At 41.8% G+C, this 17259-nt stretch overlaps 1 protein-coding gene across 3 annotated transcripts in view; it reads right to left on the bottom strand.

The window, feature by feature from the left end:
* Nucleotides 1-17259, bottom strand: part of LOC124139051 (brefeldin A-inhibited guanine nucleotide-exchange protein 3-like) — a 72404-nt gene that overhangs the window by 15088 nt on the left and 40057 nt on the right. For all 3 annotated transcript variants that reach the window (XM_048383502.1, XM_048383503.1, XM_048383504.1), the window contains 10 exons: nucleotides 15742-15858; nucleotides 13351-13569; nucleotides 11438-11678; nucleotides 10368-10487; nucleotides 9501-9683; nucleotides 8037-8289; nucleotides 7256-7435; nucleotides 4144-4399; nucleotides 2305-2479; nucleotides 163-644 (listed from right to left, as the gene is read on the bottom strand). In XM_048383502.1, the coding sequence (XP_048239459.1) occupies nucleotides 163-644; nucleotides 2305-2479; nucleotides 4144-4399; nucleotides 7256-7435; nucleotides 8037-8289; nucleotides 9501-9683; nucleotides 10368-10487; nucleotides 11438-11678; nucleotides 13351-13569; nucleotides 15742-15858 (2226 nt within the window). The remainder of the gene's footprint in view (nucleotides 1-162; nucleotides 645-2304; nucleotides 2480-4143; nucleotides 4400-7255; nucleotides 7436-8036; nucleotides 8290-9500; nucleotides 9684-10367; nucleotides 10488-11437; nucleotides 11679-13350; nucleotides 13570-15741; nucleotides 15859-17259) is intronic.

Here is a 17259-nt window from a genome sequence, read left to right as displayed (position 1 = left end):
AAAAATGAAAACATACATAAAATTACAGGTTAAAGAAAACATGCAATATATTGTGGAACATATCGCAATACATGAATCATTATTGCAATAAATTGCAATGCGAAAGTCAGGCCAATTCCCATCAGGAGTGATCTGTCTAGCCTTGAATCCCATCATCCTTACCTGGAACATCAGCAGCTGATCGGAGCAGCTCGAACAGCATCTCCATCGTCTGGGGCTGGAAGGTCTTGGGGCAGCTGGATATGGAAGTGGCCAGACCGTCCAGCAAGAGAAACCAGACATGCAGGATCCGAGATGGATTGTCCAGCTCTTCCAGAGGCACTGGCTGCCATTTTGTGTCAGGAGACGTCAACTTAATGCCCGAGTCAACCAGGTTAGGGTCTGACTGAGACTGGTGTGTTTCTGGAGACAAAGCATCCAGCATCCCTGAATCGGCTGATGTTACGCTTTGTGAGTCAAATACCGGGTCCGAAAGTTCGGATATGTGAAGTCCTTTTGGCTTATCATCATCGAGTGAATTTTCTTTCTGGAAGACAGGGCCTGTTTTTGCTTCATCACACTCTGTGAAGCTCTTGGAGAAGGACTCAAAATTCATGTTGGGGATGACGGGGTCGACGAGGCGGACAGTGGAGCCCAACTGTATCCTGGGAATAATGCATCTTACTGTTAATCCCTTAAACAATTAATTTGTTTGTTTATTTACACTTAGTGGCCACTAAATAATCAAGTCTGGACCAATCACACCAGTGATTATTATTATTAGCAACGATCCAAACGATTGAGGTATGAAGTCATTGAATCAACCAAGTCCCCAAGCCGACCACCTGATACAGAATGTCGCTTCGTACGATGTGGTCAGGTTGATGAGGACCAGTTCAACCCGGAATCCCCATCGTGTATACGAATTTAATACGGCTTATATTGCAAGCAGGCCATGTGTTTTGGTTTCGTTTTTTGTTGGTTTTTTTGGGGGTAGGGGGTGGGGGTGGGGGGTCGTTCTAACTAGTATGTTACCAAATAACCAGTTGTGAACAATCAACCTAGGAAAGGGCCTACCTCCATCAATGTATTCCTTGATGAGTAAAATACTGGATGACAATATTTGCCTACTGTTGGACTACCAGTGTGTGGACAATACACTCATACAATGCACTTTGATCTTATTTCACAACACGAAGACATTATTGTGAACACACAACACCGGAAGAAGCATGTCAACAAATCCGTATTGAAACATGCAAGTTAGTCCTGTTATTACCCTATATGGCTGTGAAAGTGTTCATTGTATATCTAGACTTACGTTTGTAATCCATAATATTACTTTTTTCAAAGGTTACATTCAGTTTTGTTTACAATAATTTCGGCAAACTCGTGAAGGAACTGATCAGGAAATCATATCAACTTACTTCGATCTTGCCTTGAAACAAACATTATTCATAAGTGATACAAAGACTTTGGTCTTCCAATCACTGTATAGAAATTGCTTTTCAGTTATGATATTGGCCACAACATTAAGTATTTTTTAACCTAAATCACCCAAAGATAGGGGGGAAAATGTGTAAACAGCTGATTGCTATTTCCGGCTTATTTTACGAGACAAATACCCACATATTCTTAATCTCTGTGTATTAAACATTAGGAAGTAACTGCATGCTATATTGGATTGCATTGTTTTTAAGCATTGTAGCATTTCACTGCCAGGAAATGATGGGTTCGAGGTGTGGAATATTTAAGGATTAAGAATTTTATGGGGGGGGGGGGGGGGGGGAAACGGAAATAAAAACGAAACGTGCAGCGGACCTTTTGATGATGCCTGAGAACCTATTATTTTTTTAACCTACTGTATTCGACGTAATAAGCGCCCTGCTCTAATAAGAGCCCACGGCGATATTTGCTAATACATTGGCTAGTGAACAATCCCAATTAGCACCCCTTCCGATTGATCAATGTACACAAGGCCTATTTATGCTCGCATAATACGCACTCATGTGTTATATGCATCCTTATTATGGGCAATTAAATTCTGAAAAATATATCTGTTGTACATAAACATTTCAGACTGTCAGCATACACCACGAAATTTATCTTTCAACTCTGTTTTTTTAATAAGAGCCCCCTATTCCTAATTTTGAGAGCGCCCTGGGCGCTTATTACGTTGAATACGGTATTTACTTTTTTTCAGTACTTTGTTCTCAGAAATATGTTTTGGGTTTTCACCATCTATGTGCATCAATTCAGATTTACTCTAACATTACACGAACAACACTAAGAGAACTGAATACATCGTGATTACATCCCTCTTACCTCTGAGCACCTTTGAAGTTGGGACACGCAGGCATCTTCCACATAGAGGCCAGGATCTGGCAACACCTGCGCAGATACTGAAGGGCGGGGATACACAGGTTCTCCCCTGTAGGACCACCCAGGCCCATGTCACTGCCAGAGTCAGACTCATCGTCACTCATCTCCTCAAACATGCCTGAAAACACACAGATTGGAGACATTTCTAATCAGGGGTATGTGACCTTTTCATATTTTTTCGTATTTTGTTGATTTGTTTCAGTTAAACTGAAACATTTGAAGTTAATTATTCTACAAAAATAGATGAAAACTTTGATATGGCGAAGTCAGATGTAGATTGCAAATAAGCAACAAATGAACCCATAAGTCTTGAGGCTTTGATTGCAAATTATATAAGAATAGATTCTCAACTCTTTGACATATAAAGTGGTAAACATCTGAGACCTGCATCACTTCGGGCTTTCCTCCCACATTAAGCTGACACGCCGTGATATAACTGGAATACTGTTAAAAGCGGCGTTAAACAAAACTCACTCACTCACTTTGACATATAATAACAACCCTTCTTCTCAAACTTAGACCAACCAATCTACATGAGTGAGTGAGTTGGGTTTAACGCCGCTTTTACCAGTGTCAGCTTAATGTGGGAGGAAAGCCCGAAGTGATGCAGGTCTCAGAAGTTTACCACTTCGGTGAAACCCACGAGCACGGGTATGGTGCTGACAAAACCTAGAAACATAATCGGGGGGAACCGGGATTTGAACCCACAATCATAGGTTTCTGGCGTGTCCAGGGGACACAACTCCGCACTGCGAATTGCAGCGCCTTAGACGACTGGGCCACCCATGCCTCAAAATCTACATGAAGGATATGAGGCTTCATCAGCCAATCAGATGTGTGATTTCTAAAACAAGGGTTTTATTTCTTTACCAACTCAATTCAAAACATTTTATTTGTACAATTGAAAACCTACACAGAGCACATATTTTCCTTCAATCGTACCTCCATATATGTATTGATGCCATGTCGCTCGGTAACAACATGGTGTATAAGATATCCATAAAAAGAAAATGGTGTGACTTTATGGTTGATTTGTTTGGTAGTTGGAAGTCCCCAATCATTTTCATTTACAAGATACCGAAATATACTTATCTGAATGCTTTGCTCACACATATTGAGAATTTAGAAACCTTGATGCTAAATGGTTGATTAGAAAGTGACCAATCTCATTAAAATCAGATCTTAATCTTTGCTACCGCTAAACAAAGATCTGAGGACATCCCATTACGGGTCACGTCAGAACGACCTTTCGCGAATTTTGACCGTCCAATGAAATGACTGACAAGAATTCGACATTGGCCAATCAGAAGGCAGCTTTCTCGAGCTTTACGACACTAGTTTTCAAACTGGCGACTACGCTTCGAAACATATTTTGATGTATTCTCGGTTACAAATTTTAAAACTGATAAGAAGAACATTCTGGAATGGCTTATAGATGGCTTAGATTGTAGGGATATAATCATAAAACACGTAACTGTCGTTCGGAATACCCTGTGGTAAATATATCGTGGTTGCATGATTAGAAAACACATTCCGACTGTCACTTTCATGATCTGGTAAGCGACGCTCTGATTGGTTGGATGAAAGGTCATTCTGACGTGACCTGTAATGGGATGTCCTCGGATCTTTGTTTAGCGATAGCAAGAACTAAGACCTGATTCTAATGAGATTGAGAAAGTGATCTTCTATGGTGGCATCGTATCAGAGTAAATGATCTGATTTTAATGACGCAATATTTTTTTAAATTCACGTCCTACAATGAACAACAAGAACACATCTCACCTGGGCCATTGACATACTTGAGCAGACAGAGAATACAGTCGACTGTAGCATTGGCAAACACCAGCACGTTGTCCGTGTTGAGATACACCTCGAACACATCCAGCACGGCCGCCACATGTCTCTGTCTAGCCTCGTTCACTTCCTCGTTAGCTGTGTATTCTATCTTCACTGACCGGAGAGCTCCAAACAGGGGCCGCCACCCTGACTGGATCTGTGCTGTGCAGGCCTCCACCAGCTCACAGATAGAACACACGATCTAGATGAATAGAACATGGTGCCATTATTCAATAGAAACCATGATCTAGATGAACAGAGCATGTTGCTGTCACTCAACAGAACACATCTAGATGAATACAACACACTGCCATCATTGAATAGAACACATGATCTATATGAACAGAGCATGTTTCTATCATTCAATAGAAGATATGATCTAGATGAACAGAGCATGTTCTACCATTTAATAGAACACATGATCATGATGGATAGAACATGTTGCCATTAATCAATAGAACACATGATCTAGATGAACAGAACACACTGCCATCCCACAATATAACACACAATCTAGATAAATAGAACATATTATCATCACTCAGTAGAATGATTGATCCAGTTCAATAGAACATACTGCCATTATTCAGAATTCATTGTTTGTTAGTATTTATAATTTATTGATATAGGACACATTTCCAAAGTCTTAATGTTGGAGGATAGCCAAAGCCTTAATGTTGGAGGATAGCCAAAGTCTTAATGTTGGAGGATAGCCAAAGTCTTAATGTTGGAGGATAGCCAAAGTCTTAATGTTGGAGGATAGCCAAAGTCTTAATGTTGGAGGATAGCCAAAGTCTTAATGTTGGAGGATAGCCAAAGCCTTAATGTTGGAGGATAGCCAAAGCCTTAATGTTGGAGGATAGCCAAAGTCTTAATGTTGGAGGATAGCCAAAGTCTTAATGTTGGAGGATAGCCAAAGTCTTAATGTTGGAGGATAGCCAAAGTCTTAATGTTGGAAGGATAGCCAAAGTCTTAATGTTGGAGGATAGCCAAAGTCTTAATGTTGGAGGATAGCCAAAGTCTTAATGTTGGAGGATAGCCAAAGTCTTAATGTTGGAGGATAGCCAAAGTCTTAATGTTGGAGGATAGCCAAAGTCTTAATGTTGGAGGATAGCCAAAGCCTTAATGTTGGAGGATAGCCAAAGCCTTAATGTTGGAGGATAGCCAAAGTCTTAATGTTGGAGGATAGCCAAAGTCTTAATGTTGGAGTATAACCAAATGTTGGAGGATAGCCAAAATCTTAATGTTGGAAGATAGCCAAAGTCCTAATGTTGGAGGATAGCCAAAGTCCTAATGTTGGAGGATAGCCAAAGTCTTAATGTTGGAGGATAGCCAAAGTCTTAATGTTGGAGGATAGCCAAAGTCTTAATGTTGGAGGATAGCCAAAGTCTTAATGTTGGAGGATAGCCAAAGTCTTAATGTTGGAGGATAGCCAAAGTCTTAATGTTGGAGGATAGCCAAAGTCTTAATGTTGGAGGATAGCCAAAGTCTTAATGTTGGAGGATAGCCAAAGTCTTAATGTTGGAGGATAGCCAAAGTCTTAATGTTGGAGGATAGCCAAAGCCTTAATGTTGGAGGATAGCCAAAGCCTTAATGTTGGAGGATAGCCAAAGTCTTAATGTTGGAGGATAGCCAAAGTCTTAATGTTGGAGGATAGCCAAAGTCTTAATGTTGGAGGATAGCCAAAGTCTTAATGTTGGAGGATAGCCAAAGTCTTAATGTTGGAGGATAGCCAAAGTCTTAATGTTGGAGGATAGCCAAAGTCTTAATGTTGGAGGATAGCCAAAGTCTTAATGTTGGAGGATAGCCAAAGTCTTAATGTTGGAGGATAGCCAAAGCCTTAATGTTGGAGGATAGCCAAAGCCTTAATGTTGGAGGATAGCCAAAGTCTTAATGTTGGAGGATAGCCAAAGTCTTAATGTTGGAGTATAACCAAATGTTGGAGGATAGCCAAAATCTTAATGTTGGAAGATAGCCAAAGTCCTAATGTTGGAGGATAGCCAAAGTCCTAATGTTGGAAGATAGCCAAAGTCTTAATGTTGGAGGATAGCCAAAGTCTTAATGTTGGAGTATAACCAAATGTTGGAGGATAGCCAAAGTCTTAATGTTGGAAGATAGCCAAAGTCTTAATGTTGGAGGATAGCCAAAGTCTTAATGTTGGAGTATAACCAAATGTTGGAGGATAGCCAAAATCTTAATGTTGGAAGATAGCCAAAGTCCTAATGTTGGAGGATAGCCAAAGTCCTAATGTTGGAGGATAGCCAAAGCCTTAATGTTGGAGGATAGCCAAAGCCTTAATGTTGGAGGATAGCCAAAGCCTTAATGTTGGAGGATAGCCAAAGTCTTAATGTTGGAGGATAGCCAAAGCCTTAATGTTGGAGGATAGCCAAAGTCTTAATGTTGGAGGATAGTCAAAGCCTTAATGTTGGAGGATAGCCAAAGTCTTAATGTTGGAGGATAACCAAAGCCTTAATGTTGGAGGATAGCCAAAGTCTTAATGTTGGAGGATAGCTAAAGCCTTAATGTTGGAGGATAGCCAAAGGTGACATGTCACCAGTGTTTGAAATAGTTATAAAACCCATCAAGACAATCGGGAAGGTGACCCATAAATGTCGCTTGCCCATCTTCAAAGTTACCTGCCTACATTTTAAACATTATAAAAATTGAAATACCACGAAAATAATATGAGACAAATCACGTCTTGATTCAGTTGAAATAATACAATGCCTTACTTGAGAATCTACGAGAAATAATGACAAAATTGAACACGTAAGTAGTTAAAATTTTCTGCCAGACAGTCGGCCAGTTGGAAAAAAAAATTCATGTAGCCCAACAGAAAAGTTACCAGCCAAGGGCAGGAGAGCAGGCAGTTATTTTGGACACAGCATGTCACAGATGTTAACCTGCAAAATTGCCCAGTATAAGGCAAATTCGGTTCAGGTGTGCGTAATATGGGATAATGTTTAGCACAGTTAAACTGTACATAGATAACATCCACAGTCTAATATCTTGATCACACAGGAAATGTAGTCACGTCTGAAAATGTAACCATGGTTACCTGGTCTTGTACATCCCCATCACACAGGTCCATACAAAGCATGTCCTCGAACGTCTTACACAGGAACTCGTTGATGTGGAAGTGTGGCCGCTCCTCACGGTTACTCAATATTGCCACAATGAAGTCATGGATGCAGGTGACAGCCATCTTCGAAATGCTCCTGTCCCGACTGCCAGTTGCCTAGCAACAGAGGAACAACATGGGTTCTGTTACATATATTCCACTTCCAAATATCAAAAAACATATTTCTGGAAAGACTTCTGCCCGTATCCCCCTCCAAAAGTTATATATGTATGCACTGCCGCTAAATCCCTTTAATCAGTCTTACCATCTTTACTAATAGTTTTACTTATAAAAGATTACTGAGGTTTGGCAAAAACATCATAAAAGGTTCTCATGAATGACCCGCAATTCTTTTACAATGTCACATTAAAACATGTCAGTAAGATAATTCGTTCTAGCAGGATCACTCAGGGTACATGGTGTTTTATGCTTCCCTCGTTAGGCTTTATACCACTTGCTGGAAAACCTAATGCACTCATAAAACCAAATGTAACCCTCGTGATACTGATATAACTTATAATATGTATCTTACCATGACTCAAGCATGTCAAGCATAACAATATATTTATTGATACATGAAATTGGCATATTGAGACATCCCTACTAGCTGTCAAAAAAGTATTGTGGATCACTGCTTTGGCCCACATCCAATCAACACAAGGCCTTTATCAATAATCACCATGAAATAAAATGAGGTAAGACCTCTTCAGGTACTTACATCGACCAAGTAGGGTGATATGACGCTCCACACTCGGACAAGATGCTGGAGAGGTCGTGAACTGTGGACGACCTTCATGAGGACCTCCTGCAGCCTGTAAAGGTGAAGGGCATTGGTGGGGAGGCGGGGGAACCCTCCATCCATGTCGGGACCTGCATGTTTCCTCAGCTGAAGCCGACTTGCTTCCCCAAGCTCTGCCAGGAAACTCAGAAGAGCTTGGAGGTTCAGCTTCTCTGCTGCATCCTCGAATATCCTGGTGGGATGAGAGAGTAGTACATAGGACGAGGATATCATGGTCATTACCTTCAGTCTCCCAGAAGTATCATTTCTGCTTCATGATGATTGGCTAGTGCTTACTTATTGTTTTCGACCCGTGAAGATTCCGGGATAGAATAGGTCTTCAGCAACCCATGCTTGCCGTAAAAGGTGACTATGCTTGTCGTAAAAGGCGACTAACGGGATCGGGTGGTCAGGCTCGCTGACTTGGTTGATGCATGTCATCGATCCCAATTGCTCGGATTGATGCTCATGATATCAATCACTGGATTGTCTGGTCCAGACTCGATTATTTATAGACCGCCGTCATATAACTGGAATATTGTTGAGTGCGGCGTTCAACAACACACCAACCAACCAACCAACTTATTGTTTTCACTGTTTTTGAGACTGCACTTAGCAACAGCACTGAAAGATTTTGTACATATTGTAATCTAAACATTATGGAAGACCTGTATCATTTCATCTTTGTATGTCCATCCTTAAGATATTCGAAAGCAATACATACCAAATAAATATGTAATTCGACCGTCAGTCCAACAATTTATTTGCCTTATGGCAACATCAAATTATCAATATTTAGAATCTGTTATGTTATATTTCAAATACCGGTATGCCTTCAAGATCAGAAATGTACAGAAATGAAACATGTGATTCTACTTGTAAAATTATCCTGTACTGTATTGTATCCACTCCATGTATATGGGTCTATGGCCTATCATACAATAAACATTTGAATTTGTACATCGTTGCCATGGCATTATTTATTGTTCATAGCATCACTAAGTGTATTTATTTTGTTGTTAAAAAAATACTGACCTACTCTTTTTTTTCTTGTGATCAAGAAACCTACATATTATATGTTTTCTTTACCAAAAAAACCTGCCATATAATCGAATCTCCTTGTCACAACTTGAACACAGATTAACTGACCTTTATGAATAAACGTTGAAGTCCTTTGCTAGAGGAAATGATCAAAACTGTATTTCCCAAATAAATTCACTCAGGAATCTGTAATTTCACACTGCATGTACTTAATTCTTTAAACATGAACTTTGCCGACCTCCCTTCCTCAAATATTTTGCTTGTCATATCTCAAAGTATTTTGACGTGAAATAGCCAAAACAGGAGCAGAGAAAGTTCTACATAACTTGAATCTTAATGGACTAATTAATTTCACAACTGTACCTATCCACTTCTTGTGACAAGCCACACAAAGCTTTGGATGCCTGAGCAGGTGTCAACACCCCTCCTCCAGACAATGCACTGTCCCAACCTGACTCTACACTACTCTGTCGGATGAGCTCTGCCACATTGATACGAGGGGCCACAGGTATAACCGAAGCCACTGGGCTGGCATACAGGTCACATCTGAAACGAACAATGCCAATAGGTGATGTGTGATGTGGCAACATGGGACTAACTAGAAGACAAAACACATCGTATCCTCGAATATCCTGGTGGGATGAGAGAGTAGTACATAGGACGAGGATATCATGGTCATTACCTTCAGTCTCCCAGAAGTATCATTTCTGCTTCATGATGATTGGCTAGTGCTTACTTATTGTTTTCGACCCGTGAAGATTCCGGGATAGAATAGGTCTTCAGCAACCCATGCTTGCCGTAAAAGGTGACTATGCTTGTCGTAAAAGGCGACTAACGGGATCGGGTGGTCAGGCTCGCTGACTTGGTTGATGCATGTTATCTTATCCCAATTGAGTGGATTGATGCTCATGATGTCTATTACTGCATTGTCTGGTCCAGACTCGATTATTTACAGACCGCCATCATACAGCTGGAATATTGCTGAGCATTAAACAACAAACAAAGACTCCTAAGCAAAGCATAGATCAACAGTTTAACACCACTCTATCACCAAAAAGAGTGTATTACAATATGAAGACATAAAAAAGATGAAAGACAGATTATTTTCAAGAATGAGAAATACTTCTTATTCCAATCAAAATGAATCCATGCACATGACAAGATCACTTTACTCATCTTGACGCCACTTTGGAAATATACGTGATGTCTGGCAAGATTACTGTAGCTTACTCGATCTCTGTGTTTGCATTGAGTTCGGGGTTCTGCTCCTGGTGCACCTTGGGTAGGCTGGACTGGTTGTTGCCGCCACTGAAGTAGGTGTGCTCCAGCTCCGAGATGTGGGCACAGCACCTGCAGAGTCACATATGTGGTCTATCACAAGTGCAGTCAGAGGCACAAGCAAAGACACAGTCACAGATACAGATGGACACAAGAACGGATACAGACTGACAATCACAGATACAGACTGACACAATCACAGATACATACTGACAATCACAGATACAGACTGACAATCACAGATACAGACAGACACAATCACAGATACAGATGGACACAATCACAGATACAGACACAATCACAGATACAGACCAACACAATCACAGATACAGACCAACACAATCAGATACAGACCGACACAGTCACAGATACAGACCGACACAGTCACAGATACAGATGGACAAAATCACAGATACAGATGGACACAATCACAGATACAGACAGACACAATAACAGATACAAACGGACACAATCACAGATACAGATGGACACAATCACAGATACAGATGGACACAATCACAGATACAGACGGACAATCACAGATGGACACAGTAACAGATACAGATGGACACAATCACAGATAGGGACAGACACAATCACAGATACAGACAGACACAATCAAAGATACAGACCGACACAGTCACAGATACAGATGGACAAAATCACAGATACAGATGGACACAATCACAGATACAGACGGACACAATAACAGATACAAACGGACAATCACAGATGGACACAATAACAGATACAGATGGACACAATCACAGATAGGGACAGACACAATCACAGATACAGACAGACACAATCAAAGATACAGACAGCCAGAGTCACAGTCACAAAGACAGCCACAGCCATATTGTTTTCAAACTTATTGATTATTCATTGATCTTGTGTCGTCATTACTAATTTTACAATTCAGTATGTACTTATTCTGGACTAAACCTTGCGTTTCAATACAGAAATCATGTGATAACAGAACTCTATTCCGCACCAGCCCATCTGAATACAAGTGAACTAACCTGAACACGTGCTTCCAGCAATCAGCAGCATGGCTGCCCATCTCCAGCCCCGTTGTCATGACAACATCCATACTGAGGACATGAGCTGCATGTAGACGGACCAGCTTGGGTCGCCCCGGCAACACAGAGGTCTTCACAGGCACCTTCCCGTCACTGGGCTTGGGTCCTGCTCTCAAGTCCTCCTTCACACATGACGTGTTTGCCAGCTGAGTGAAGGCACTACCACACCTCTCTTGTAGGCCTGGGGGAGAGTTGACAGGAGGAAAGGTGAAAACAGTTCTCCTTTACTTAATGTCAATGTATGTGCAGAGAAATTGTGTTAAAGGAAGCCATCAAGCGATACCGAAGGGTTGGCAGACCTAAAGTAACATGTGACCTAGATATGTCACAGTGGAATTCACACAATAACACTGTTACACCTTGATTGAAAATATTTCGCAAAACCAGATTTACATGGAAAAAAACCCTGACTATAAAAATAGTGGAACATAAACTTTGTTTGGGCATTAGGCAGAGCTTGGAATAAGTGCTTGAAGGCTATCTGTAAGGATATTTTCTGGTATGTTTTTCACTGTTATACTTGAACTGTCGTGTATCATAAGTGTTGTTAGGGCATATCTTAAGTCAATCAAATGCTGATACGAAAGGTTTCAGCTGGCAGTAATGAACTCTAAAGTCATAGTAAAAGATACAGTATTTGTCAAGACACATGTCTTAGTTCCAAAGTATTCAGATACTATTAATGACACTTTTGCACAACAATATTAACACTGTAGTTGATTTCCTTATTATAGCTGTGTATAGCCTGGTATCTTGCAATATGATTTGTATCAAGATACAGACTGATGGTACTACTGGTATCACAATAGACCATATCAAATAGAAAGAAAAGATGAAATCACCGAAATACAGCTCTAAGAACTCTTTCTACCTTAATTCATTATTATCTCAAAAACTTTAACAAAGAAAACCACAAGAACAAAACAGTTTTAAATGAAGGGATGTTTATAAAGTCGACGCGTCCTCAGCTACCATGTCCTTGTGTTCCGCCATACTTACAGGTGGCGCTATGCTACTTCTGCCATGATGGGAGATAACTCAATTAGTTCCTGTTCTATTTATAGCGTATCGCGACTCACAAACTAACAATTCAAGTATCGTGTGTATCTTAGTATAAAAAATATCATAGGTATCGTTGAATTGTTACAGCCCTTTTCTCTATACACCTATACAGTAATAATAATAATAATAATAAGTGCATTTATAATGTGCCGGATTCCATTCACCAAGGGGATGCTCATAGCGCTACACTATTATTACCCTGGTCAATGGATCAGTGAGCACTCAATTTTCATTCTCAGCTCCCTGGGGAGTATACTACCCAAGCTGACTGTGAAGCGCTAGAAGGTTAACAACCACATTGCCATCTCTTCCTACCGGGTACCCATTCACTGCTGGGCACAGAGGCACATTTCGAACAAATTCACTTGCCTAAGGAGACACCACATGTGGTACATGTGCTTCAGTGTGGGGCAGGACCGAAACCCTAGAAACTCTCAGGAGTCAAGCTGCTTAAAGTGGTCACCCATACAAATACTCTCCGAGACCGACGTTGCTTAACTTCACCTGATTTGTGACCTGTGGGCTGTGCACAGGACCACGTGCCAGCACAGTAAACAGTAGAGGGGGTAACGTGTATGCAGACTGGCAAACTGTAGTCTTACAAGTGACCCACCGACCTTCCACTCTCTGGGCGGACACACTATCCACTCTACCAATGAGGTGGTCAAATAATGTGAAAATATTTAGTAGCATATGTACTCCCTGATTATGAAGACACATCAAGACGGCTTTCAAGCCAGAACTTTGCGCTTTACCTTACAGTTACAGCAAAGATCTCTGTTAAACCTCACCCAGTATGCAGCAGAGTTTCGAGGCTCTCTGGAGTCCGCTGAGGCTGAGACAGATGGCGTCCCGGGCCCTCATGCTCTCCTCCTTGGCCCCCTCCGTACCCAGCATCAGGGCCAGGCTGCTGGACACCCCACAGGAACTCTTGCCGTTCAGCAACACCGACAGCACGTCCAGTACCCCCTCCCAGCACACGGACAGGATACGTCGTGACAGCTTCATGCCTGCACACAAACACAACAGTTCATTAGACCTTACAGTGTGAGTGACTGAGTTTAACGCCGCTTTTAACCGTATTCCAGTTATATTGCGGCGTGTCAGCTTGTTTTTCGGGGAAAGCCTGACGTGGTTAAGGTCTCAGACGTTTACCACTTTGGTGAAACCCACGAGCACAGGTATGGTGCTGACAAACCTAGAAACCTAATCAGGCGAACTGGGAATCGAACCCTTAATCATAGGTTTCTGGCATGCCCAAGGGACGCAATTCTGCATAGCGAATCGCGGCGCCTTAGATGACTGGGCCACTCGTGCCACCAGTTTAGACCTTACAGGTGTGCAGGATATGGCTAGGATATTGTTAGGCCATGTTTTTATCTGTCATGGCTACAATAAACAGTCCACATGTCATATACTGTAAATCTTGAAATTAACGTGAGCATGAATCAAATGTGAAAATTGCAAGTGGTCTTTGGTTGCAAATAATGAAACTTCACATTTATGTCTCCAAAATGACTCAACAATAAGACGGCTTCATTGCACTCTTTGGATAGCGGAAATACCAACTTGAATATAAACACAAACACGGTTTATTGAGCAGCAGTTGTAACAAGTACATAACAATGTCATTCAAAGAATAGGAATTACACAATAGGCAACCGGTGAGTTATCACTGCTGTGGTCAAGAGTTCTATGCACCCGTCAAACTAGGCATCATTGACCACTCCAGCTGTCCAGGCAGATGCCACCCACACAACATTTCGTCAAAGGCCGACACGACCCAACGTGCACCGATAGGCTTTATCACACTTCTCAGACCTACAGCCTTTGTCTGTCATCTGTCGTTGTTATGGAAACTCTAAAAATAATTTTTTCAAAAGTCCCAAACTATCAAAAGGACCCAGTTTGCCACTAGACCTGTCTATGTGCCAAGTTTGGTGACGAAATATTGTTCGGTTTTCCAGATCTGCTCCGGAAATGAGCCCTACATTTTCAAAGTCGTTGCCATAGAAACTCGAAGAACAATTTTTCAAAAATCCCAAACTATCGAAAGGCACCAGTTCACCACTTAACATATCTACATGCCATGTTTGGTTAAGAAATCTCTCAACGGTTTTTTCATTCTGCTCCGGAAATTGGACAGACGGAAGGACAGCACCCATTCCTATATCAATAGGTCTTCAGCAACCCATGCTTGCCATAAAAGGTGACTATGCTTGTCGTAAAAGGCGACTAATGGTATCACGTGTTCAGACTCGCTGTCTTAGTTGATGCATGTCATCGTATCCCAATTGTGTGGATCAATGCTCATGATGTCAATCACTGGATTGTCTGGTCCAAACTCGATTATTTACAGACCGCTGTCATATAGCTGTAATATTGCTAGGTAAGTGCGGTGTTAAACAACAAACAAACAAACAAAATCCTATTCCCCCTTCCACATTGGTTACTGGTAATGCCCTGGAGTCCAGGCAGGGTTATTTGATCAGAAATCTAATGAACTGTCTGTTCAGGACAGAACCCACAACCCTGACTCCCCAAATGCCCCAGCAGCAGGATTCAGTGCATTCAGTGAAACCCTGATAATCTGGATGGTACCGTTCCCTGTCAAATTGGCTGAATTAAAGAACTGCTGTATTAACGAGTCACTGATAAGTAGTAATCTCCTTGAACAATGCTACTCAAGAAGTTTAAACATACACGATTTTACATGACTATAGTCAATCTGTCCTGGCTGGTGGGTATTGCAACACACAGACTTCCAATTGTGGCTGTTCTTTAACTTATTTTGAGTAGTATATATATATATATAACTATGTTAGAGTGCACTGTGACGTCAAAACAGCGTAACGGTATAACTGTATTCTTGAAAATCACATGCATGAAACCGGTTGAGTAAATTATACAGCTCATGGACTTTTGTATTTTATATCCATATATATAACTATATATATATATCTATATCACACACTTATATATATCTATATATATATATATCTATATATATCTATATATCTACACGCACGCATGCACGCACGCACGCACGCACGCACGCACGCACGCACGCACGCACGCACGCACGCACGCACGCACGCACGCACGCACGCACGCACACACACACACACACACACACACACACACACACACACGGGTGCCCTCTGTACGTGGCCTGGACTGACCTGCCTCCACCTGGGTCGTGTTGACCTGCTCGTGTTCCACACTCAGCATGTTGTGCCCGCCTCGACAGCTGCTCATCATCTGGCCACCCATCTCATGGCTGCCCAGGCCATCAATGTCTGCAACACAGTCAACCTGTTACTTCACAGTGGCAAAACAAGCTCTTCCATTGGCACTGTGGCTATACAAAATTCAACCCAAGATCCACCTAAAGCCATACTCAAATGAAAGGAAAGTTGAACTAGCCATCTCACGCCTCAGACTCGGTCACAAATAGCACTATGACAAGGTTTGTCCATCTTGCAATCAACCTGAATCCATTGCTCTCTTGTTATCGGAATGTCAAGATCATGCTTTAGCCCGGGCTCCGTTTAAACAAGAATTGCAGTAAGATTCGCTATCTCTCGTAGATCTCCCTAAGCCAAGAGATGCAATAGCGAAGGCCAAACGATCTCAATTTCTGAGAGATGGACAGCTACTCCAACGTATATAAACAGAGCCAGAGATAAAATTGAAATCATATCAATATACAAAATCGAAATCATATCAATACAAAAACAGAAATTATACTAAAACTATGTGTATGTGTATGTGTACCCTACTCAAACACATGAGTCCCTAAGAGGGACAGGTCAGCCGAAATTACTATGGCAGAAGGCGGCCTCTAAAACACTTACACCAACAACAACAACTTCAATATAGGCAACTCAAGACATCAAAGTCTCAGTGGATATTCAAATTATTTCAGTACTGAAGGATGGTATTCACAAGGACAGATCTCTCCACTGTAAATAGTGTTACACGCAAAGGCTATGCATCATACCATCCTGATTGGGTTCCTACCTCTCAACATACACACTAGCTGTGTGTCATGCCAGCCTGGGTGTGACCCTGTGTCCCACCATACTGTCCCCTCATTGTGTACCTACCTCTCAACATGCACACTAGCTGTGTTTCCCACCATACTGTCCCCTCATTGTGTACCTACCTCTCAACATACACACTAGTTGTGTGTCATGCCAGCCTGGGTGTGACCCTGTGTCCCACCATACTGTCCCCTCATTGTGTACCTACCTCTCAACATACACACTAGCTGTGTGTCCCACCATACTGTCCCCTCATTGTGTACCTACCTCTCAACATACACACTAGCTGTGTGTCCCACCATACTGTCCCCTCATTGTGTACCTACCTCTCAACATACACACTAGCTGTGTGTCCCACCATACTGTCCCCTCATTGTGTACCTACCTCTTAACATACACACTAGCTGTGTGTCCCACCATACTGTCCCCTCATTGTGTACCTACCTCTCAACATACACACTAGTTGTGTGTCATGCCAGCCTGGGTGTGACCCTGTGTCCCACCATACTGTCCCCTCATTGTGTACCTACCTCTCAACATACACACTAGCTGTGTGTCCCACCATACTGTCCCCTCATTGTGTACCTACCCCTCAACATACACACTAGCTGTGTGTCCCACCATACTGTCCCCTCATTGTGTACCTACCTCTCA

Source organism: Haliotis rufescens, unplaced genomic scaffold (genome assembly GCF_023055435.1).
Source record: "Haliotis rufescens isolate VD_foot unplaced genomic scaffold, xgHalRufe1.0.p SCAF_49, whole genome shotgun sequence".
Taxonomy (NCBI): domain Eukaryota; kingdom Metazoa; phylum Mollusca; class Gastropoda; order Lepetellida; family Haliotidae; genus Haliotis; species Haliotis rufescens.
The sequence above is the reverse complement of the archived record's forward strand: the minus strand, read 5'-3'. Positions and strand labels throughout refer to the sequence as shown.